At 35.3% G+C, this 25,780-nt stretch overlaps 1 protein-coding gene across 1 annotated transcript; it reads right to left on the reverse strand.

Annotated features, from left to right (window-relative positions):
* Positions 1–1,855: 1,855 nt before the first annotated feature.
* LOC133188365 (peroxisomal carnitine O-octanoyltransferase-like) lies at positions 1,856–24,018 on the reverse strand. Its single transcript, XM_061323753.1, has 16 exons — positions 23,943–24,018; positions 23,388–23,543; positions 20,807–20,931; positions 16,358–16,539; positions 14,986–15,113; positions 14,444–14,649; positions 13,832–13,945; positions 13,528–13,632; positions 13,337–13,420; positions 13,043–13,150; positions 12,320–12,450; positions 11,535–11,658; positions 10,877–10,955; positions 3,283–3,376; positions 2,950–3,069; positions 1,856–2,644 (listed from the first exon to the last, which is right to left on the reverse strand). Exons 2-16 carry the CDS (start codon positions 23,521–23,523, stop codon positions 2,509–2,511), a joined length of 1,872 nt encoding a protein of 623 aa, XP_061179737.1. The 5' UTR covers positions 23,524–23,543; positions 23,943–24,018; the 3' UTR covers positions 1,856–2,508.
* Positions 24,019–25,780: the final 1,762 nt, after the last annotated feature.

Here is a 25,780-nt window from a genome sequence, read left to right on the forward strand (position 1 = left end):
GGAAAATATTCAAGTTAAAATTTTTAAATAATAAAATAAGAATCAGTAAACATAGGTAATCAAAGATTACGAAGCTCACCTCGACGAATGTTATCTACATGTAAGGCAAATTTCACATCATATTTTTTTTCTAGTTAGGGTACATCCCAAGATCAATATCCATGCAAGTTTGATTTAATTATAGATCTGCTCAAAAAACTTTTGACCTGTTTAGTAATCAAGAAAATTTTGGTCAGCTCCAACATCCAAAGCAAGTCTGGAAGTTTTCATCCTTAGATGCACCATCTATGCAAGTTTAATCATAACAGGCCATAATATTATATAGCTACTCCAAAAAATTACCCTGGTCACTCATCTGGAAAATGTACGTCAGATTCAGAATCCAAGGCAAGTCTGGAAGTATCCATCCCTAGATACATCATCCATGCTGATTTGGTTAAAATATGGCTAAAATTCACTCATGTGGAAAATCTAGGTCAGATCCAGCATTCGAAGCAGGTTGGTTAGTGTACATCCCTAGATGCATCATCCATGAAAGTTTGGTCCAGGTAGGGCTTATAGTTACTTGGGAATGGACCTGCTCCTACAACTTTAACCTGGTCACTCATCTGGAAAATCTAGGTCAGATCCAGCATCCGAAGCAAGTGTGGTAGTGTCCATCCCTAGATGCATCATCCATGCAAGTTTGGTCCAGGTAGGGCTTATAGTTACTTGGGAATGGGACTTGCTCCTAAAACTTTAACCTGGGACGCCGACGCTAACGCCGACGCCGACACCGACGCCGACGGTATAGCATAAGCTCATCTCGACTTCGTCGAGGTGAGCTAAAAAGTACAATAGTGCATGTGTGTTACACTGTATCTACTATCATTTAAAATAAATTTACTTCAAAATTAAAATGATATGCAAAAATACATGCAATATATAAATGTATAACATACATGTATAAACGATAAATACTGCATTATTTACAAATACACATTTATAATTAACTATCTGAGCAAGTACAGTCTTGGTCACCAGTTTGTGCCTAAATACCATAAATTCTTAAACAATAACTATTATTACCTAACCTACCATATAAATTGTAATTAGGCACTTTTAACTGTTTCCTGATTCATTAAAATATTTTTTTGCAAATCATGAAACAGTCAAACTGTTTACCCGGTCACAGAATGAACTGTTGCATGGCTGAACTGGTCAATTATGACGTCATAAATAATTTCCCGTACTTTTCAGCTATAATATTGAGTTATACATAAATTGAAGCATTTTCATGGCATTCAATTTGACATTATTACTGGAAAAGTAATCCGAATACCCATAGAAATATATATTCAATTTCATATCATTTCAAAAAAGAAGGCCAAGAACACCTTTTCTGAGGTGATTTGGGGGAAATGTAGGCCCCTTTCACTTACTATAGATCTTTGCCTTAAACGTCTGACTCAGCGTGTTATATTCAATCCTTCAAGTCATCAGTATTTTGTTTACTAAATAAAACATGTACATGTATACATCAATTTACTAGTGCATGATAATATCATCCCCATTACTTTTTTCTGATTTTACACCAATCGGTGTGAGAATTTGATTAATATTCATCTCGTTTAGTTTGGTTTCAAGAAATAATACAGACTTTTGTTGATGTATTTGAAAATTCTTTGATTATTATGTCTATATCATTACGTTAAGAAATTATATAGTAGGTTAGGTAATAAAACACTTATTTCATGACAACTCAGGAAACAGTCAAACTGTTGTCCCTCGATAATGGGGAAGACCTGGGAAACTGTTGCCCTCGGCCTTCGGCCTTGGGCAACAGTTTCCCAGGTCTTCCCCATTACCTCGGGACAACAGTTTGACTCTTCCCCTTGTAGTCATGAAATAAGTGTATACTGTATACAGGGAAAATTTCGACCCGTTTTATTTTCGCCCCTTTTGTCCTAAACACAAGTGAGCAAATTTAAAAAGGGGCGAAATCAAAAATCACAGTTTAATTTGTTAAAAAGATTTGTGACTGGGCAAATTTAAAATGGGGCAAAATTGTTTGTGAGTATGAAAGGGCGAAAATAACCTTATATACAGTATTAACACTGACAATTACTAGTAATATTAATCACAAAAAAAGGCTGCAAGTTACATTATATCCTCATTTTTAAAAATTATTATAAAATGAATTAAAAAATAAATCAACACATGTAAATAATCAAGTAAAATACAAGGAATGAGACAAGAAAACAAAAATTTGGAAAAATCATAGGATTTTTTTTTTTCATCTTATTTTTGACAGTTTATTTTAATAGATACTTTAAGTTTATAATTTAAAAGATTTTATTACTTAGCTGTAAATGTCATTTTGAAGTCTTATGGGGCTCATGATCACTCTGAGGCCACAAATTAATAGTTAATGACCCTTTATAAAGTGATCTAGATTGAACTATTAAATACTCAGCGAAAAAAAGGTTTAAGATTACTGCCAATATCTCTCAGTTTTGCTAAACAATATCAGAGTTTAGCGGAGACTGGTGTGCCTGTTAAAACCAGTCCATCCAAGTGGTCCAAACATTCCTGAATGACTTGAGCAAACTTTTCTGATCTGGCAATTTTACTAGTTCTCCATGTTGTCACCACCATCTCAATGCTGTTAACAACAGAGGAAAATCATCAGTTTGTATATCCTTCTATGTACTTCACCACTTGTCTAAGAGTTTCAAATTACTCAATCAGTTTTCAAGTATAAAGATATGTATATGTTTGAAAAAAGCATGTTTATCCAAAGAATTTGTACACTTTTGTGACTAGAGAGACCTCTTTGAAATTTGCAATGATTAAAATGATTCCTTATAACCATAAAAATTGTAAACCTGATATTAAATACTTTCATTTAGGATGCTGTATTAAAAAAAATAAGACTTTAATTCTACTTCCAACCTGAGTGATACTCACTAGTTTTGTTCCATGTGATAGAAACAACCATATCCGTCATTGGTCATTGCACCTACTCCCCCAAACACTGAAGTGTACCCTACAAAACTAGTGGATAGCTCAAAGTTTCCTCCCCCACCACTGAAAAAAAACATGTTAATTTACTGAGAATGGTGCAATTGTAAGGCAGCCTGTATTCATTATATTTATAGTCAATGACCTTCAGCTAATATTTTTTCTATTTTTCTAAACGAAAGAAGAAAAACTTAGGTATAGATCCTATTTACATTTAGGTTTCATAAAAGCTTAGTTTAATTTTAATCTCAAGTATGTCCTCCTTTGGGTCTGACTTGCCTTTTTGTGAATGATTTATCTTGGAACAGCAATGGTTTTGGTATACCAAGTTCTTCAGCTATTGTCGCTAAACCAAGCAAATGTCTGTCACATCCTACATATAAAAAACATGTAAAAACCATCAAGTATACATTCTTTGTTTTTCAAAATAATAAGAGTTATGGCCATGTACATTATGAAAACCAACAAATAGAAATTGTATATATCTGAGAAAACTCTTTCACAGTGTATGGACAATAAAATAAATGTTTGATTATTAAAATCTTATTGAAATATATTAGAGCTTGATTGCACAGAGACATTACTTTCTCCTTGTGACAAACTCTATTTTCAGTGATAGATATACCTGTTCCGTTCCGGAAAATTTTTAGGTATTTGGTTTTGGTGTTTATGTTCAATATACTTCTTCCGCTCCACGAGCTTTTCATGTTATGAATTTTATCGATGGTGTTTTACAGACCCCACAGTGTATGTATTTTTGTTATTTCATTTTCACCATTATATAAGTGATAAATAGTGCATTTCTTTCAATATCTATGATGTATTTAATTTATGCATTTAAATATTTTGGTCATGAATGAATTAATTGCTTATCGGTAATGTACTCCCTGACCTATGATACGTTTTTGCATGTGCTACATTGTATTGTTTATATTTTGTTGTAGCATCTACGGTTTATTCCTAGAGAATAAATTAAGTTTGCTAGCTGTCGTGTCCTCGACTTTTTGGGACAGCATAGTAGATGACTACCGGCCATGTTGACACCAAATCAACATGAGATACCCTCCGGGGAACAGACTCATGTTCAGCCAGGCACCCTGGGATCAGAACCGACAAGAACTTCAGAAAGAGTAAAAGTTCCAACACAAAAGGCACAAGAACAGTTAAAGGAAAATGTAAATAAGTTTAGAGAAAAACTTCTTCATATAGAGAAAAGAATTAGATCAGACATTGAAGAATCTACAACATGTTCAAAAGAATTAACAATACTGACCTCAATCCGCGATAAGATTGAGAGAAACTTTCAGGTTTATAAACAAGTATATAATGACAGTCAGGAATTTATGAACAGACATACTTACAGTGATAGTGAACGAATATTGATAGACAATAGCTGTAGACTAATTAGTGAAGATACAGAATCGTGTCTGACAAAACTCAGTGAGACTATAACATGTATAAGATCTATGGAAGAGGAGGCAAACACTCTTAGTGGTAGAGTGTCTTCAAGTACCAAATCACAACAGAGAGTAGAAGAAGCTAAAACGAGGCTAAAGACTGCAGAGAAGGTTGCCGAGCTAAGACGTCAGAAATCAAAATTACAATTTGAAGAACAATTAAATGCTGCAAAATTGAAACAAGAGCAGGAATGTTTAGACATGGAACTAGAATTGCTAAAACATCAAGAGGAAGTTCAGATAGCAGAAACAAGAGTGAAGTTCGAAATGGGTGATGAAGAAAGGAGTCACGTTGATCTAGGATTACCGAAAGTAGGAGGGTTTGAGAAATCTAAAACTTTTATAAAGAACTTACCTCTTAATCCTCAAGCAGAAAAGTTTGTTCCACAGTCAGATAATACTCTGCCTTCCGTGTCAACAACATGTGTTCCAGAAACTTTAAAACAACCTTATACATGTAATCCACAACAAGTGCGACCAGCTATAAATCCACCACAACCCATACTGGCAGCTTATCCTAGATATCCTATGCAGCCGACATACCCACCCCAACCTATGCTACCTATGTATGCTCCTCATACTCCTCGGCCTATGCATCCTATCTTCTCGACATACACTCCACGACCAATGCAGCCTATGTATACACAGCCTATGCCCTCTAGTGCACAACCTGTGATATCGCAGCCTAGTTTTGAATCTGGGAATATACATTCTCAAAGTGACACTCAACCTCAACAGTTTTCATCTGTGCCGTCAACTGTCATTCCTACAACTACTAGTGCTACTGGTAATTTCATGAACAGTTACATGATGAAGAAAGACTTGATCTCACAAAGACTTCGAAAGTATGATGATGATCCTTCATCTTATAATCTCTGGAAAGGAAGCTTTAAGAGCATAGTGTCAGAAGCCACACTGAGTCCCCTTGAAGAGATAGACTTACTCTTAAGATGGTTGGGACCTGAATCAACAGTTCAAGCTACTAGAATTAGAAGAGCTAATCCTAGTGATACTGGTGCTGCACTTAATAAGATTTGGCAAAGGTTAGATGAACGATATGGATCACCTGAACTGATCGACTCGAAGTTACGATGTGAACTCATGAAATTTCCTGTCTTACAGTTACCAAAGGACAAAACATTGTTATACAGCCTCGTCGACCTCTTGGGGGAAATAGAATGTAACAAGAACAATCCTCAGTATTCACTGCTGTTGTCTTATTATGATACACCAGTCGGCATCAATCCTATTGTGTCTAAACTACCAGAAAACTTACAGAACAAATGGCGTGACAGAGCCGTGAAATTTAAAATAAAACATAACATTCCATTTCCACCATTCAAGGAATTAGTGAAATTTATTCATGAACTCAGTGTTTCCTTGAATGATCCTGGCTTTGTGTTTGATACTCCAGCTCTATACACAGGAAAGGATAAACCAAAATTCACCAAGAAACCAACCACTGTTGTATCAAAGAAAACTGATGTTCAAACAGGAAGTGATGGAAACCCTAAGAAAGGATCATGTCCTTTGCATCCCCATGCTATCTCACATTTCCTTGAAGAATGTCAACTCTTCATGAAGAAGTCAATGGAGGAACGTCGTAGATATGTGTTGGAAAATAAACTTTGTTTCAAGTGCTTAAGAACTAAATGTCACACGAAAAGACAATGTACAGAAAAAATCAAATGTAAAGAATGTGGAAGTAACAGTCATGTTACTGCAATGCACGTGAATTATAAGAGGAAACTTCAAGACAGCTGCTCCCAGACAGCCCACGGCGGGGAGACTGGTTTCATAAACGTGGATTCAAAATGTACAGCGATCTGTAATCAATTCAATGGACGCTCATGTGCAAAAACTGTTTTAGTACGAGTGTACCCAGAAGGACATCCAGAGTCATTTGTGACAGTGTATGCAATGATAGATGAACATTGTAACCGTACATTAGCCTCAACTGAATTAATGGATACCTTGGGTGTAAAAGGAAATGAACTGATGTACAATTTGTCTTCATGTTCTGGAAGGGAACATGTTCTTGGTCGCCAAGCCTATGGTTTCATAGTGGAGTCTCTAGACTCATCTACATCATTGAGATTACCTACCCTCATTGAATGCAGAAGTATTCCACAAGATATATCCGAGATACCTACCCCTGAGATCGCAGAACAATATCCACACCTTTGCGCCATCTCATCAGAAATTCCTAAATATGATCCAGAACATCACATTGGACTTCTGATTGGACGTGATTTGACAGAAGCACACCATGTTTTTCAACAAATCATTGGACCCAAGGACAATCCATTTGCACAGAAAACATGCTTTGGATGGGTTATAATCGGAAATGTGTGCTTGGATGGAAAGCACTTACCTATGCTGGACACTCCAACAGATATTACCATCACAAGTTTTAAAACTTACGTATTACCTAACGGACGATCTACAATCTTTCAACCATGTGACAAGGAGTTGAAAATATTAGAGAGAGATTCGAGTCGAGATATAGATGTTTTCAAGAGAAGACATGATGATAATATCATTGGTCATTCTGTGGAGGATCGTGATTTCCTTAGTCTTATGGAAAGAGAAATGAAAATTAGTGCCTGTGGAAATTGGTCGGCACCTCTTCCATTTCGTAAAGACAGACCTCCCTTACCAAACAACAAACCAATGGCGTTAAAGCGAGCAATGATTCTTGATTCAAGCTTAAAGAAGAATGAGAAAAAATGTCAACACTTTGTTACATTCATGGACAAAGTAATACGTAGCGGTGCAGCAGAGATTGCCCCAGACTTAAAGGATGGACAAGAGGTGTGGTATCTTCCATTGTTCGGAGTATACCACCCCAAGAAAAAGGATCAGATACGTGGAGTCTTTGACTCTTCTGCAGCATTCCAAGGAGTGTCTCTTAACAGTGTTCTCCTCACAGGACCTAATTTGACAAACAATTTAGTGGGTGTTCTCCTTCGATTCAGGAAAGACGCTGTGGCAGTATCAGCAGATATTGAACAGATGTTCTACTCATTTCTTGTTAACGACGACCACAGGGACTACTTGCGATTTCTGTGGTATAGGGATAATGATCCTAACAAGGAACTCATAGAGTATCGCATGTGTGCCCACGTGTTTGGGAACTCTCCATCGCCATCTGTAGCAATATTTGGCTTACTCAAGAGCACCAGAAATTCTGATGAAGACATTGTAGAATTTGTGAAAAATGATTTCTATGTAGACGATGCATTGACGTCTTTACCAACTGCTTCACAAGCAGTCGATTTGTTGAAAAGAACTCAGACTGTACTTAGGAACAATGGCAATATTAAGTTACACAAAATTGCGTCAAACCATAAAGATGTGATGTCGGCTTTCTCCAAGGATGACCTAAGCAAAGAAATAAAACTGCTAGATTTAGAAAAGGATTCGTTACCTATACATCAGAGCTTAGGTTTGTCATGGGATTTATCTACAGATAGTTTTGTGTTTCATGTGGATTTTGCCAAGAAACCTAACACAAGACGTGGTTACTTGTCTATGCTTCACAGCATTTATGATCCTTTGGGTTTCACTGGACCCCTTGTGATCCAAGGAAAGATTATTCTTCGTGAAATTACAGCACTGTATGACTGGGATGATGAGATTGACCCCTCATATGTTTGTCGTTGGGAATCATGGAAAGATTCTTTTACATCACTACAGCAAGTGACTGTTCCTCGCATGTATTTTACCAAATCTTTGAGCCAGAGTGAAATGGTTGAACTTCATGTGTTTTGTGATGCTTCGGAACAGGCTGTCTCGGCAGTTTCCTACATGAGAATTTCAACTGAGATGGGAATAGAAGTATCTTTTGTCTTCGGCAAAGTAAAATTAGCGCCCCTTCATGGACATACCATGCCACGACTTGAACTTTGTGCAGCCTTACTAGCAGTAGATGTAGCAGAAATTGTCAATATGCATCTGAGTATCAAATTTATAACCACAAAGTTTTATTCTGACAGTATGATTGTACTTGGCTACATCAACAACCAAACTAGACGTTTCTACAATTATGTGGCCAATCGTGTTGAGCGTATTCTACGAACATCAAATCCCTCTCAGTGGAATTATGTGAAATCTGCAGAGAACCCAGCAGATCTAGGAACACGAGGATTAAACTCAGCTCAAAATTTGTACCAGGAGTGGTTGAGAGGACCAGAATTCCTCCATTTCAATATAGAAACTGTCAACGAATCCTTTCCTCTCATTAACCTGGAACACGACAAAGAAATTCGTGTCAGTGCAAAAAGGACAGTGGTTAAGGACTTTAACCTAACCAAGAACTTTGAAAAATTTTCCAGCTGGGACTCTTTAGTTAGTGCACTTACAGTGCTCAAGACTTTCATTAGAAAGAAAAAACAAATTGTGTCAGATCCTGTTACGATCAGACGAGACAGTGAATCAGTCATCATCAAAGAAACTCAGAAAACTTTTTTCTTGGATGATATTTATTGTTTACAGCATAAGAAACCTCTACAACGAGACAGTTCTGTGCTTAAATTGTGTCCTTACCTGAGTGAAGATGGCATTATGAAGGTCGGTGGGAGATTGAATCTTAGCGTATTTCCTGAGGAACTGAAGAATCCAATCATTATTCCTAAGAAATCTCATGTGGCGAAATTAATTGTACAGCATTTTCATGAGAAGTCAGCTCATCAGGGCAGACACATCACCGAGGGTGCGATTAGAAACAAAGGCTACTGGATTATTGGTGCAAAGAAATTAATTTCATCTGTGATTCATAAGTGTATTATATGCAGAAGATTACGAGGGAAATTTGAAAGTCAGAGGATGGCAGATTTACCACCAGACAGAATTACTCCAGGACCTCCATTCAGTGCAGTTGGAGTAGATACGTTCGGACCCTGGACCATCGTCACACGTAAAACACGTGGAGGACAAGCTGAAAGTAAACGGTGGGCCATTATGTTTACATGTTTGACAACTAGAGCAATTCATATTGAGTTAGTGGAGTCAATGTCCAGCTCATCTTTCATCAATGCGTTACGTAGATTTATCGCACTTCGTGGGAATGTGTCTTTATTTCGATCAGACAGAGGTACTAACTTTATCGGAGCTACAGAAGATCTTGGGATTGACGTAACAAAAGGACCAGTGAAAAACTTCCTTGATAAGTCGAAGATTGTGTGGACATTCAATGCTCCCCACTCTTCCCACATGGGAGGAGTGTGGGAGAGAATGATTGGATTAACACGTCGAGTATTGGATACACTACTCTTAGGACCTAAAGGAAAAAATGTCACTCACGAGGTACTTAGTACATTGATGGCCGAAGTGACAGCCATAATTAATTCAAGACCAATTACTACTATATCTAACGATCCTGAGGTACCATTTGTGTTGAGTCCAGCAATGCTTTTGAATCAGAAGATATCCGGTCACTATTCTATGTGTATGGATGTTGACATACGTGATATATACAAAGAACAGTGGAAGCAAGTACAAGTCTTATCTGACTTATTCTGGCAACAGTGGAAAACCTATTACCTTCAGAACTTACAATCCCGTCGCAAGTGGACATCTGAAAGAACAAACATGAAGGTTGGAGATGTAGTAGTCATCAAGGATCGTGAGTCTGCAAGATGTCAGTGGTCTATTGGTCTTGTGGAAGAAGTTTTCCCCAGTGCAGATGGACTCGTGCGGAAGGCTTCTGTGCGTGTTATGATTAATGGAAAACCGTGTACATATACAAGACCAATAAGTGAACTTATTCGACTCATAGATTAACAGTTTTATGTCAGTTAAACTGCCAGTTTGAAGTGAGTAATTAACTGTTAAATTTTATTCTAATTTAACCTTGAAAATCATTTTGTGTAGTGCAATGAAATATTATGTGTAGGATCCTGGTCACTGCACCATATTTTCTTATTTTTGTACTGTAATGTATGAATAGGAATGTGTTTGTTAAATTTAATATGATTATGTAGTAATATTGTTATAATAATACCAATATTAGGCAGGGAGTGTTCCGTTCCGGAAAATTTTTAGGTATTTGGTTTTGGTGTTTATGTTCAATATACTTCTTCCGCTCCACGAGCTTTTCATGTTATGAATTTTATCGATGGTGTTTTACAGACCCCACAGTGTATGTATTTTTGTTATTTCATTTTCACCATTATATAAGTGATAAATAGTGCATTTCTTTCAATATCTATGATGTATTTAATTTATGCATTTAAATATTTTGGTCATGAATGAATTAATTGCTTATCGGTAATGTACTCCCTGACCTATGATACGTTTTTGCATGTGCTACATTGTATTGTTTATATTTTGTTGTAGCATCTACGGTTTATTCCTAGAGAATAAATTAAGTTTGCTAGCTGTCGTGTCCTCGACTTTTTGGGACAGCATAATACCTTTCAATTCCTTTGCTTCGTCCATTAATTTATTATGTTTTTTTGCTGCTTTCATATATGCAAACTTCTGCTCTTGAACCTAAAACAATAAAATATGTAATCTAATAATAATGTGATTAAATATTTAAATAAACAATTCTAATTCATTATAATGTCTGGGTTGACCTTTTATAGAATCTCATTTTTTATCCTTAAATCTTGAAAATACTGTTCCTGTACCTTTGGGTTTGATTACCTGCGTTTTGTCAATAAGCAATGCCTTTTCAGACAACAATTCTACAGCAGTATTACCATATAGTATATTGTGGAATCTAGGGAACAGTTCTCTCAGATTTTGTGGATTACCCACGAATTTACATCCCCATGAATCATGACTTTGTCAACATATTGTTCTGTACATATGTGTTACCAACAAAATTATGTCTCCATTAACCTGTATGATGTTTATTAGCTACAAACATTGAAAATCCCATGAATTAAAATGCTTGAATCCATGTACAAATCTAAAACTGAAGCTCACACATTTGTATGTAGCATCAAAGAAGAAAGCTGCATTGCATGACCACATTTTGTTATTGATCGAAGCCTAATCGGCACACTTCTGTTAGTTACCGAAGTTGTCTGCAAACTTCTCAATCTGTTAGGAATTAAAACTTACTGAAGCGTTGGGACTACCCATTGCTTTACAGAACTCTACTGCCTCCACAGTACACGATCTTAAGGTTTCTGTCCGACTGTGGTAGAATCTTCTTGTCATTGCAGTCTCATATACAGGAGCTGGTCTACAATATGGAATAAAATTGTCTCTATATCAACATTTGAATAATAATTTTTTTATTGTGTCATTTACATACCATTTCATTGGTTACCTTGTGTATATTTCACAAAAATAAGTCAAATTTACAAATTGCTACCTTGTATTTCAAGTAAAAATCTTTATATTTTTGTGATGCCTGCAAAGCAATGGGACACTTAGGAATTACTTTACCCAGATTAGCATAATATTTTGATACCATGAAATACTGAACCCTGGTTCAATATAGCACATAGTATTTTGAACCCAGGTTCACTTTTTCACTGCTATATAATGAACCCCTATAAATATTGAACCCAGTGGGTTCATAATATTATGGTTATATGGGGGCTTTACAATTCATCTTCTACAGTTAAGAGAGGTTCAAGATATTATGACCATAAAATATTGATACCCCCTATCTTTTTTTTAATTAAGAGGGAGGGGTTCAAGATATTATGACCATAAAATATTGATCCTCCTATATTTTTTAAATTAAGAGGGTTTAATATGTTGCAGTCTTAAATAACCTTGACTTCCATCAGACATAATATTTTGAACCCCTTCTCTTTATTACTGAAGGGTTATGATTGTTCAACATTTCACTACCAAAATCCCCCCCCCCCCCACTATATATATAACTGTCTTACTTGTTGTGGGTTTTGTAGTAAGCATACTGCAGAGCCAGTTGTACGTGCGTGTCAGGGTGATGTTTGTACTTCCGTAACTTTTTCTTGCCGTATTGTTTATATTTAAATGATGTACAGGATAGGTTACTTGCCTAAAAAAAAGAAACCTGAAATTTAGATCACACTGTCAGCTAGGAAAACTAAAAAGTTAATTGATGCAGAATTTGTCACTCTCATATCAAAACTTCGCTGTCTATTTTAGCACTTGGGAAAAATTCTAATCAGTTACAAAAATAAACAGTGGCGGGTGAATTTCCAACTGACGATTAAAAGTTGTTTGAATAATAGTATGTTTACAGTGCTCTACAGACAAGAAAAAATTTACAACACAAAACTATTTTCTTTAATATATCTACAGCAAATAGATGAACTATACTACTAATTTTATTATTCAATCTATATCCAAGCCTCGGGTGAATATAAAGACTCTTCTGTTGACCATTGTACCACGTATTATGATTTACTTCAATTGCTCAGAATACCTGGGTAAACACAGAATGTTCTAGATACATGAATTATCAGGCTATTTGCTTTCCAAAAAGATTAAAAACAATTCTCATTTCTTGTTTAGAACATATCTCAGCTAAAATTTAAAAAAAAAGCTTCATTATACAAATGTATGTAGAATAGAACATGATTTGAGAAAAAAAGATATGAGCAGTCATTGTGACTTGGTATGCTTACATTAGCTAAGAAGAATTTCTCAGCAGCAAGAATAGCCTCCATAATGACACTGTCAACATGGAATTTTAATTCTGTTGGTTTTGGAAGTTTTCTAATTTCCATAGAACCCTGCAAGAACAGCAAAATTTTCAGATAGATAGATAGATATTACACTGAAAACAAAAACTGACAATTCACACAATGATCAGTTGAGAAGGACTAGCACAAATTATATTACATCTACCTCATATATGTAACTCCATAAATTTAGTAACATTGCCAAGGTTACTCTGTTTTTCTCTCTTAATTATTTACCTGCCATCTGCCCTTTGACCTTTGAACATTAAGGTCAATATAATAAGTACTTGTCACCATGACCATTCCGTCAAAAGGAGCATGCTGAAAAAAAAATCCAAAACAATATCTCTCAAAAATTGTTTATGTGGGAATATTATACAGAAGTCAACAAATAATATAAAGGGAAAAAAAGAGTATAACTAACTTACATCACAGTTGCAAGCACATATTCCATTTTCGTAGAAAATATGGTTGACACATTTGTCAAACCATCTGTCTCTGGAGTTTGTTTCTCCCCCTGAGTAGGTAAATGCCTGAAAGTAAAAAAAAGGATTAAAAGGTTTATCTTTTATTCGCAGACTAGATTATAAACTTAGACCCCCCCCCCCCCCCCCCCCCCGACAAATTCCTGGATCTGCCCCTTGATTTAAGAGCATCTTCTTTCTCTCATTTAAGAATAAAGTTTCTGTAAATATGTAATCATTAGACTTTAGAGAATATCTTTAGACCTACCTCAGAATTATCTTTTGGCTCAGAATCATCAAGTGTAATAGTAAATATACTTGTCTCAATTTTCTTCAGGTTGTGAAAGTTCTCTGGATGCAAAGCACAAAGTCGACTTCTGAACTGTAAAATTCACAACTTTTAGTAGACATCTTGCTAAACGTTAGCATCTTGGCTCACAATTAACACAGTTCATCTTAATATGATAAAAAATATTCATGTATTTTAATGTTGATAGAATATTCATTATTATCTATGAGTCAAAATAAGTAAGGTGTATGAAAGCTTGTTTTGGTGCATATAAATCCAAGTATAAACGGTCAAACCTTGTTATTTCAAACTCATTGGGACCAAGAAAAAACTTAAGAGATACATGTATTGGAAGATTTGAGATATCAAGGGTAATATACTAAAAGAATAAGTGGTTGGGACTTCCAAATCAGTTCGACATATACATGGTATTTGAGATTTCAGTGTTCAAGATAACAAAGTTCGACTGTATGGACAATGTACACTTAGTCTAATATACAGTTTTGGCAAGTACTGATTAATAATTCTCTAGTTGTTACAGACATGAAATACAGTGTATATTCCCTACTGAGAGTAGTGTAGACTACAAACCTCTGCCCATTTCTTTCTCGTTTCCCCTGTTAGAGCCCCAAGCCCGATACCTGGGGGTTCCCTGTCACACTGTTCTTTGATTAAGGTCAGCTGCTGCTGTATCTCTGGGGGTCTCAGTGGTTCCTCGTTCTCATCCACAATATCGAAACAGAAGAACCGCCCTTTATATAACACCACAGCATGAAGGGGTGTAGGGCCCTCTGATTCTGTTGATAAACATAATGTACCAGCATTACCCCTCTCTTCTCCGTTATTATTCTCAAGAAGAATATACACATGTGTGGGTTGTATATTCCACATGTACATCATAAACCTCCCGTATGATTGTACACGTAGGTCAAACCCCGCACTCTGTTTACAGTAAGATTACACATTATAGATATGGAGCTCATAAACTGAGCCTTCTCTTATGGTAATTGCATGAGAACTAAGTTACATTCAACCAAAAAAAAAGAAACCCATGAAGTTAATATTTTGTAATTTCCCTATCCATTTCTCAATGAGAGCATGGAGAGGATAGTAGCCCAAATGAAATACTTGACCTGTTTTAAAATGAGAAATCAGTTGATCCTTAAAGACCCCTGGAACTCTGCAAGTGGAGAATGCCCTCCTAAACTGGTTCATACAGAGTTTTCTCCCTTTATTGTCTACTTCCACTTTTAATGTCTCCCTATGAAATTCAATGTTCATTATACTATTCATATACATGCATACTTTAGATCTGAATTTAAATAAGAAATGCCATCAATGTTATGTACCAACTGGTACGTGAAGCATCTATTTATAATCAAGATTGTAAGAATAAACAAGTGTCAGGTATATGCCACATCTTAAATCCATCATAATAGATTAAAACTCAACCAGCATTGTGTATGACATTGAAAAAAATATAAACAACAGCAAGGTCATGATCCTGTACCCAGACCCCTGCGAGTAGCATCATTTCGAGTTAGCAATAATATAGGGTTACTGAACTTATATTGGTGAATATTGGCACGAGTTGGCTATACTAATGCATGAGTTTGCGAGTGCATTTGTACAGCCAACGAGTGCCAATATTCACCAACACAAGTTCAATAACTCCTTTATTATATAGCTAAAACATCTCCCATTGATTTATATCAATTATTTCAATTAATAACTCAAATTAATAAGAATTTTCAGTATCGGTATTTAAATTATCGTCTCTCCTGTACGTATTCAATAACGCATCATTCCATTGACCCTACCAAGCATTATGATTTGCTTATTGAGGTTTTGTTGAGGCTAATACGTACTAAGTTATCAATTAATAATCTCAATTTTGCGTAAAAATAAACACATCTTACCTAGCTGTCACTACCTATCATAAATTTGACCAGGCAACATTTTTTGTTTACAATGGGGCATTAGATAATGAACGCTCGTATTCCGAATGTTTTGGACATACTCATATACGTAATACAAACTCAGCGTTCAATAAAACGCCAAGATATTGAATGCTAAAATTCTCTAGACTTTTAGTAGATTTTTATTATGAACTATCTATAGCTATTAGCTATATAATAAAAGTACAATATATTGGTTCTAACTAGCATGAAATTTATTTTATAATTAATACTTTATCAATCAAAATCATGGTCTTTATAAAAGGAATACAAAATAGACAATACAGTGCAAATAGAGTGTGATGTAAATCAACAAAAAAAATCAATGATGTGTTAAATTTCTTTATTAACCATCTCTTTCACATATGATTTTTAAGTGTGAAATAATAATACTCAATGTAAAGAACCAGAAAAAAGACTATAAAAAGTAAAAAAAAAAAAAAAAGAGCAAAATAATTTTTACAAGACACCTACATGCTGATACATAGCATTTATGAGAAATCATTTAGCACATCATCATGTTTCATGTAACATGCCATTGTGTTACCTTCTGATGAACTGCCAGAACTTGATGTCGTAGTGCAGCACAATTCCCGCCCTTTCTAGCTGGGTTCCTGTCTTTGGGGTCCAGTAATGATTGTTATAGGGGCCTAAACCAATCAGGTTCATAAAGGGAGCCAGGGGGATACCCAGTTCTAGATACCCCTTCTCCTCCCACCATTTCTCTAGCTGAGATAAAACAAGAAAATGAGAGACATGAAAAGTTTGTCGCAGGAAATACTGTAAACTTTTATATGTTCTTATTTTGAATTGTTGAAAAATAAAGCAAAAGAGTCCTATAATATTTTGTGCAATTTTGGATAAGCGCTTTCATTGTGACATTGTGTTTGGATAATACCCAAATCATAATCTGGGCGTCATCAAGATTTAGAGCATTAAGGATTGAGAGGACTAAGTGCACTGATTTACATTTCTTGAGAATTTTGGGCAAATGAAGGTCAATAACTAATTTGTGCAATCTTGGATTAGCACTTTTATTTTCTGTCCCATTGTAGCAACGTTTTTGCATCTTATCTCAAAATAAATAAATATATACAATGGCCTTTAAGTTAGGTTTTATCAATAGATCACTTTTTTCCCAAACTTTTCAGCTCAAATTGTATATTGACAAAACAGTACATTCAAAGTTTACAGGAGAATTAACATTATGAAAATGACCATTGGCCACTTTGGAAAGGGATTGGATCGTTTTTAGTCATGACTTTCAATTGCTTGACATCAATGACTTTACGATGTACTGCATGTTTGGAATAGATTTAATGTCATACTTGGATAATCTCTGGAAATATTGATAATCTCTCATGCTGTTGACTGAAATAACCAAAATTAATTTTCTTAATTTTGATTAATTTGGAAACATTAATTGTGTCATATTTGTTTGTTTCAAATTATATGTACTTAATCTGAGTGATTTGGAAATGATAAAACAATAAAATTTAATAGTTTTTTTTCTTTCAAGACAATTATCATTAATTTAAATATTTGCTATCATAAACATAGGTAATCAAAGATTACGAGGCTCACCTCGATGAATGTTATCTTTAAGTAAGGCAAAGTTCACATCATATTTTTTTTTATTTAGTGTACATCCCAAGATCAATGTCCAAGCAAGTTTGGTTTAAGTAAGACTTATAGTTACTTGGAAATAGACCTATTAAAAAAAGTTTATCCTGTTTACTAATCAAGAAAATTTTGGTCTGTTCCAACATCCAAAGTAAGTCTGGAAGTTTTCATCCTTAGATGCACCAACTATGCAAGTTTAATCATAACAGGCCATAATGTTATATAGCTACTCCCAAAAAATTATCCTGGTCACTCATCTGGAAAATGTAGGTCAGATTCAGAATCCAAAGCAAGTCTGGAAGTGACCATGCCTAGCTACATCATCCATGGTTTTTGGTTAAAATATGGCTAAAATTCACTCATGTGGAAAATCTAGGTGGAATCCAGGATCTGAAGCAAGTGTGGTAGTGTCCATCCCTAGATGCATCATCCATGCAAGTTTGGTCCAGGTAGGGCTTATAGTAACTTGGGAATGGACCTGCTCCAAAAACTTTAACCTGGTCATTCATCTGGAAAATCTAGGTCAGATCCAGCATCCTAAGCAAGTGTGGTAGTGTCCATCCCTAGATGCATCATCCATGCAAGTTTGGTCCAGGTAGGGCTAATAGTTACTTGGGTGTGGACCTGCTCCAAAAACTTTAACCTGGGCACTCATCTGGAAAATCTAGGTCAGATCCAGCATCCGAAGCAGGTGTGGTAGTGTCCATCCCTAGATCCATCATCCATGGAAGTTTGGTCAAGGTAGGGCTTATAGTTACTTGGGAATGGACCTGCTCCAAAAACTTTAACCTGGTCACTCATCTGGAAAATCTAGGTCAGATCCAGCATCCAAAGCAAGTGTGGTAGTGTCCATCCCTAGATGCATCATCCATGCAAGTTTGGTCCAGGTAGGGCTTACAGTTACTTGGGAATAGACTTGCTCCTAAAACTTTAACTGGGATGCCGACGCCGGGGGTATAGCATAAGCTCATCTCGACTTCGTCAAGGTGAGCTAAAAATGACATAGAAGTGGTCACATAGGACACACTATAATGTTTGTTTTATTTATTCTTTCATGTAAATTACTTGAATGAGATTGGTTGAAAGACATAAAAAAAAATTCTACTACGATTATTGCCGAGATCAAAGAAATGCCGCGGACATTATTCTCCAATAAATCACGAACGTCATCAAAAAATTATCAGATCAGAAACATATGTCAAATCTGTACAGTTGAAATAAATATTTCACTGTATAATCTAATACTTATTTAGACCATATCGATGTGTCGTCTTCCGCAGTCTAAACGTGTATTGCCTGAAACAGCTGATAAATATCGTTTTTATAGCCAAGTGGGGCTGTTCTACGGACCTCCCCATAACATTTACACTCCCGTGATTTTACTGATAAATCAATGAAAAAGACAACTGGTTTTGTTATTTTTCATTCATAAAAATTAATCAATATATGTTACAAGCAAATTTATAAATAATTAAAGGATATTTTTAATCCAGCAAAAGCTGAAATCGTCTGCATTTTATGCAATCGATTCACCCTCTGGTGTTAAATTTAACAGCGAAATTGCGACATGGTGACCTAATTCGTTTCTCTATAGAGGAAACGATCAACTGTATTTTAGAGCCGTTAGTAGAATAGAAATAAAGTCCTTGTTGTCGTGAATGATGCAGGATAACCTCCTCGGTCTCGAAATGTTGTCTGAAATATAAAAGCCTCGGCTAACGCCTCGGCTTTTATATTTCAGACAACATTTCTCGACCTGTGAGGTTATCCTGCAACATTCACGATAACGCGGACTTTATTTCTTAAATAATGTTGCCCTCTAAGAATAGGAGTCTCATCTTCAAGGTCTAGCAAAGGGGAAAAAATAATTGGCATTGATTATAAAAATTATCACATGTATGAAATATACTGGGGTATGCATGTACAGTTCACTGTAAAATTTTACAAGACGTCATTTGTGCAATTGAAAAAAAAAATGCATAAAAATTATGTTTCAATATTCTGGTAAATAAACAAAATTGTCAATAACCTTTATAGCCTAGGTACAGAGGCAGTTTATAATGTGATGTGCACACATATCCAGCTTCTTTCATTCCTGCATGTAGCTTTATGCTGCACACTTACCCATTTTATTTCATTTCTAGCTTTATGCTGCACACTTACCCAGTTTCTTTCATTCCTAGCTTTATGCTGCACACTTACCCAGTTTCTTTCATTCCTAGCTTTATGCTGCACACTTACCCAGTTTCTTTCATTTCTAGCTTTATGCCGCACACTTACCCAGTTTCTTTCATTCCTAGCTTTATACTGCACACTTACCCTGTTTCTTTCATTCTTAGCTTTATGCTGCACACTTACCCAGTTTCTTTCATTTCTAGCTTTATGCTGCACACTTACCCAGTTTCTTTCATTCCTAGCTTTATGCCGCACACTTACCCAGTTTCTTTCATTCTTAGCTTTATGCTGCACACTTACCCAGTTTCTTTCATTCCTAGCTTTATGCCACACACTTACCCAGTTTCTTTCATTCCTAGCTTTATACTGCACACTTACCCTGTTTCTTTCATTCTTAGCTTTATGCTGCACACTTACCCTGTTTTTTTTCATTCCTAGCTTTATGCTGCACACTTACCCAGTTTCTTTCATTCCTAGCTTTATGCTGCACACTTACCCTGTTTTTTTCATTCCTAGCTTTATGCCGCACACTTACCCAGTTTCTTTCATTCTTAGCTTTATGCTGCACACTTACCCAGTTTCTTTCATTCCTAGCTTTATGCCGCACACTTACCCAGTTTCTTTCATTCCTAGCTTTATACTGCACACTTACCCTGTTTCTTTCATTCTTAGCTTTATGCTGCACACTTACCCAGTTTCTTTCATTTCTAGCTTTATGCTGCACACTTACCCTGTTTCTTTCATTCCTAGCTTTATGCCGCACACTTACCCAGTTTCTTTCATTCTTAGCTTTATGCTGCACACTTACCCAGTTTCTTTCATTCTTAGCTTTATGCCACACACTTACCCAGTTTCTTTCATTCCTAGCTTTATACTGCACACTTACCCTGTTTCTTTCATTCTTAGCTTTATGCTGCACACTTACCCAGTTTCTTTCATTCCTAGCTTTATGCTGCACACTTACCCTGTTTTTTTCATTCCTAGCTTTATGCCGCACACTTACCCAGTTTCTTTCATTCCTAGCTTTATACTGCACACTTACCCTGTTTCTTTCATTCTTAGCTTTATGCTGCACACTTACCCTGTTTCTTTCATTCCTAGCTTTATACTGCACACTTACCTTGTTTCTTTCATTCCTAGCTTTATACTGCACACTTACCCTGTTTCTTTCATTCCTGGCTTTATGCTGCACACTTACCCAGTTTCTTTCATTCCTGGCTTTCTCTGCTAATTTTTGGTGTAGCTCCTTTCCAACACCTGAGGCAAACTGCTGAACAATAAATTCTGTCTGTCTATACTCCTCGTCTGTGACATGTGGTTTAACTATAAATAAATAATTAAAAGATACAATTAGAACTTTTCTCGATGATCATTAACCTATCTTTTTAAAGACTGAAAGTTTATTCAATGGAAATCTTTACAACAAACAACTATAATTTTTTTCAGATTAAAAATAATAAATTGTGTAGAACCAAAAAGCTCTAAGCTTTTCAGAAATTGATATGAAATTAATTTATATCTAAGAAGACCATGCATGCAACTCTTTTTAATGCCTACTATAAATAAATAAGCACAATAAAAATTTTGTGCAATCATCATCAATATTTTAGCATAAAAAAAAATCATTCAGAGCCAAGCTTTTATTGGTATTAAGACTGCAGTACATTAACTTGCAAGATTGGAAAAATGCTTCTTATGTCATGTCCATCTGTTGCGGTCAAAATATTTGATGATAGACAATGAAATGGGTGGGAACAATATGATATGGACATCTATGAAAATATTGGATTGAAGTTGATTTTCAATCCACCTAAGCTATTTTCATACACAAAGTTCCCAAATAGTTTGAATACTCTATAGATCAGCATTTAATCCAAAAATTTCTGAAAGACATGCAAACATCATAAATATATATAGAAGATAAAAATAAAGATGTATTCTTTCAGGGAACAGCCATTTGATTCTAAAGGGGGGTGGAGGGGTAAATTTATTTCTGTTCATGCCTTCACAAAACAAAATACATTGTACCGGTATATTTATTTCTAGGATAACAAGAGATATTATTTTTTTTCTTCCTTGAAAAATGTTTGACAAACAAAAACAGGGAGGAGGGGAGGGGTGTGTGTGTGTGTGTCCAAAACCAAAAACTTTCCTACTTATTTTCAAGATCTACTATCCCCCTTCAGGAATCAATGGTTGTCCTATTATTTCTTTAAGAAATATTGGACAGAAATCTTGGATTTATAAAAATTTCAAACTATTCTGAAATTGACATTGTCTTGTGGATCAATCATTAACACTGTGTGTATGAGAGTAGCTGAGGTGGATTGAAAAGGTATTTCAATCCAATGTTTTCTCAGACACCTGCACCAAATTGCACCTGCCCGTTTCACTGTATATCATCAAATGTTTTGACTGTAACAGACGGAAATGACGCTGGCTGCATATTTCCAATCTTGTCAGTTAATGGACTGTGCTCTTAATCATATATAAGATTTTATTACATATTTAGTTAATAAAGTTTTTTGCATATTGACATGCCTGACATCACAACAGTCATATCAGCTGCCAGGGCTGATATGGATCCTGCAGGACTGATATGGATCTAAAGGACTGATTCTATTAGTTATGTAGACACATAGAGGGGTAATACGGAAATATATGGAGTCCTTGAAAAAATGCATATTGGGCAAGGCATAAGCCTCACCCAATATGCATTTTTTCAAGAATCCTGCATATTTGCGTATTACCCCTCTAAGTCTGCATAACAAATATATTTTAATAAAATTGACTTTCTCTGAGTTAACCAAACCGTTCCGTAACAACTGTTACGTCGTTTGATGCTTATGTGACATCAGTTATTAGGCTCCTTACCCAAATGAAAACAATTAACATACTTAATATAATCTGGACAGTATGGCACATGGAGGGCCGTGGCATATTGATTTGATATGCAGTGGGTAGGTCACGTGGAGGGGGCACATTAACAATTCTATGTCTGTAAGCAGCATGATATGGTTTAATACAGAATTCTTCTTGACCAATGAAATTTCAAGATTTTTATTAGAGGCAGGATAAGGATTTTTATTATATACGCAACTGTTTGTCACTCTGTTTTACTGCTGAATTTATGCAATCATGTTCCGGATCACCACACTGTGGTTTTCTGAATCCATATCAGCCCTCTTGGAAACTGATGACGTAGTACACAGATAAATGATGAAGTTTTTATTCTTGCGCATCAAAAAGTTCCTTGACAAATGGTTTGTTTAATGGATAAAAGTTATGTAATTGATCCAAAAGTTTCATTTTATTATATTTTGCTAGTTGTAAAGGGGTATATAAAAAATTTATCATTATAACAGTAACTTGATCCGAAGAGCCATATCACGTCTCGTTGACAGGCGCGGATCATTAGATCAAACTCGACGCTTCGCGTCTCGTCTCGTTTGATCTGATGATCCGCGCCTGTCAACTTGACGTGATACAGCTCTTCGGATCAAGTTACTGTTATAATAATAATATATATATATATATATATATATATATATATATATATATATATATATATATATATATATCACACCCTAGTAGATTAAACCTAAAAAATAAGTGTTTGTGATGATAGACCTATTTTTTTTTTTTTAGTTTTATAGAGATGGAAGTCTTAAACTATAACTCACCTGACTCCAGATATCACTGTAGTGAGTGATGGAGATCTGTAACCAGTAACTTATCTCTGTGATGTCTGGTGAATATCTCTATAATGAGTAACTAACCTGACTCCAGATATCTCTGTAATGTGTGATTGAGATCTGGCAAGGGAAGAGAGGGTAGCTCTGACTCAGATCCAAATGTCTTTTCATCCTCTGAAGAAAACAGAAGGTCAGGGTCTGGGATGTTTTGGTCATCCATGGTAGAATCTTAACTGCAATCTTAAAATATATGGCAGTACTCTATAATCCACAGGGATCGTTTTCATGGTAAGTTATTTTAGTGCAATGGGTGTTCTTTTATGTTTGTCTGAATATGATGACTGAGATACTGAATCAGATCATCTGTTAGCTGTCTTAAAAATACCCAATTAATTTAATTTCTATGCACACAAAAACTACCAATATCAGCGAATTTCAGTTTGAATCACCATATTTAGACAGGTATTAAATAAAACAAACAACACTGAATAGAACACCACCTTGACACCGAGCTACAATATCAGCTGCTGAAAGAAGTAAGTTTACATAGCCTACTTTCACTTTCCGGCATAAATTTTCATAATATTAAATTGAATGCATTTCCATTAATGTTAATGCTTTATGTTTAAAAAAACCTACTTATGCAGTTTCATTCATCGATCACTATATCTATCTCTCCGCCGGCAAGATCGAAGTCCTACTTCTTGCGAACTCGAAGTCCTTGTTTACGAACCTACAACTTTCACTTTATAAATTGAAAGTGAGACAGTCGTTCCGCGGAATGTCGTTTGAAAAAATGGCCGAACTGTTTTTTTTCCCCTTACCCACTGAACCAAATGATGTGCCTTTTGTAGTTATAAAATTCCATCGCACCGAAATACACGTAATAAATGAATGAATTGATAAATTAACAAATAGATCTAGACAGAGACATATATGGTTTTTATATGTCTCTGATCTAGATAAATAAATAAATAGATAGATAAATAAGTAAATAGTTAAATATGTAACATTCATTTAAATTATTTTTGAATAAATGAATTCAATCATTTTTCCAGTAAATTTAATACTGAGAGTACTCAGAGGCATGAACCCTTTTTATTCTAACAATTCACTTAAAAGAATCCTACTTCACTAGGCCAAGCATTTTGAAGCGTGTCCATGCATATCATATTTTTCAGTAGATTATCAAAATAATCTAATATTACAAAAGGAAAGAAGAAATGATCCATTTTCTGTACGTGTTTGGAAGTGTTTATGGCTAAAGAGTAAATAACATGTAAGAAACATACACTCTTATTTTTTTTCATCATTCATGTCTGAATTTTAACAAGCCGACATTAAAAAAAAACTTTGAAATTTCTTTTATACATGTAATTGGTTATTGATTTTGTTTTATTGAGATGATATTCTTATGAACAGCACGAGCTTACAATGTAATACATGTAATAAATCTGATACCACTGAGTGTAATTTGGTGTTGCACTCTTTGGAAACCCCAGAAAAAATCTCCAAGAAATGCTGGAGGAAGCAAAAAATATGTTAAAAGTTAATCTTGCATTTGTGTTTTCGTGGTAGAAACGCTGTTTCAGACAATATACGATCTATGAGGAATGGATTATCAGTAAAATACTGGATCAAAAGTACTATATTATATAGAAAGAGAGAAGAGCGCTTTACTCTTGCAGATCTTAGAGTTGTAACGCGGTTGAAAAATGAAAATACTGACAAACCACAGGGACTTGTGGACAGGACCCCCCCCCTCCCGTAAAACCCCCAAAATAATCGTTCCACACAAAAATACCCCAATATACATTCTTATAATGTATAGTGGGGTATTTTTGTGCTGAACGATTGTTTTGGGGTTTTCACAAATTTTTTCCTATGGTACACATGATGAATAAGTGTAATAAATATAATTTGTGGAAAAAATGTCCAACAAGCCCCGGGGTTGAATGGGGGGGGGGGGTCCTGTCCACAAGTACCTGTAAGTAGTATAGAGTGATGCAAAATAAGCAATTTTGAGGAGTGAGGAGCAAAATGAACCCATCATGAACCCGGAAGAAAATTGTGAAGGAGTATTTACGTAATCCGGAAAACAACTTGATCCGAAAGTATTGATTAATCTTCTTAAATGAGAGATTACAAGTAGAGAAAATCAAATTGTTTACTTGTAAAAGAATTAAACTCAGATTCATCACAAAAAAATGTAAAATACAGATAGAAATTTAGAAAATGTTTAATAATGAAGGAGTTTTGGCTTAATCCGGGAAACAACTTGATCTATCTTTTCGAATGAGAGATTATAAGGATAGCATATACTTATTATCTGTATCATTAGAGTATATATAAATATATATGATTTAAAAAAGAGAGGATGAAGAAACGTGTTAATTTTAGCAAACACATCTCTGTTATAAATATTCCCTATGAAGATCGACAAGGGAATGGATGCAGATAGGAGTAAATAGATGTCG

This window comes from Saccostrea echinata, unplaced genomic scaffold (genome assembly GCF_033153115.1).
Source record: "Saccostrea echinata isolate AGI-Se365-2 ecotype Australia unplaced genomic scaffold, CSIRO_AGI_Sech_v1 ptg000016l, whole genome shotgun sequence".
Taxonomy (NCBI): domain Eukaryota; kingdom Metazoa; phylum Mollusca; class Bivalvia; order Ostreida; family Ostreidae; genus Saccostrea; species Saccostrea echinata.

What these genes read in the sequence shown, in the direction of transcription:
- LOC133188365 (XM_061323753.1), bottom strand. Translation starts at nt 23,523, where the DNA reads ATGGATGACCAAAACATCCCAGACCCTGACCTTCTGTTTTCTTCAGAG. An exon ending in ACAGAGATATCTGGAGTCAG is followed by an intron (nt 20,932 to 23,387) that starts GTTAGTTACTCA and finishes ATTTATTTATAG; the next exon opens with TTAAACCACATGTCACAGAC. An exon ending in CGAAGCAAAGGAATTGAAAG is followed by an intron (nt 3,377 to 10,876) that starts GTATTATGCTGT and finishes TTTTATATGTAG; the next exon opens with GATGTGACAGACATTTGCTT.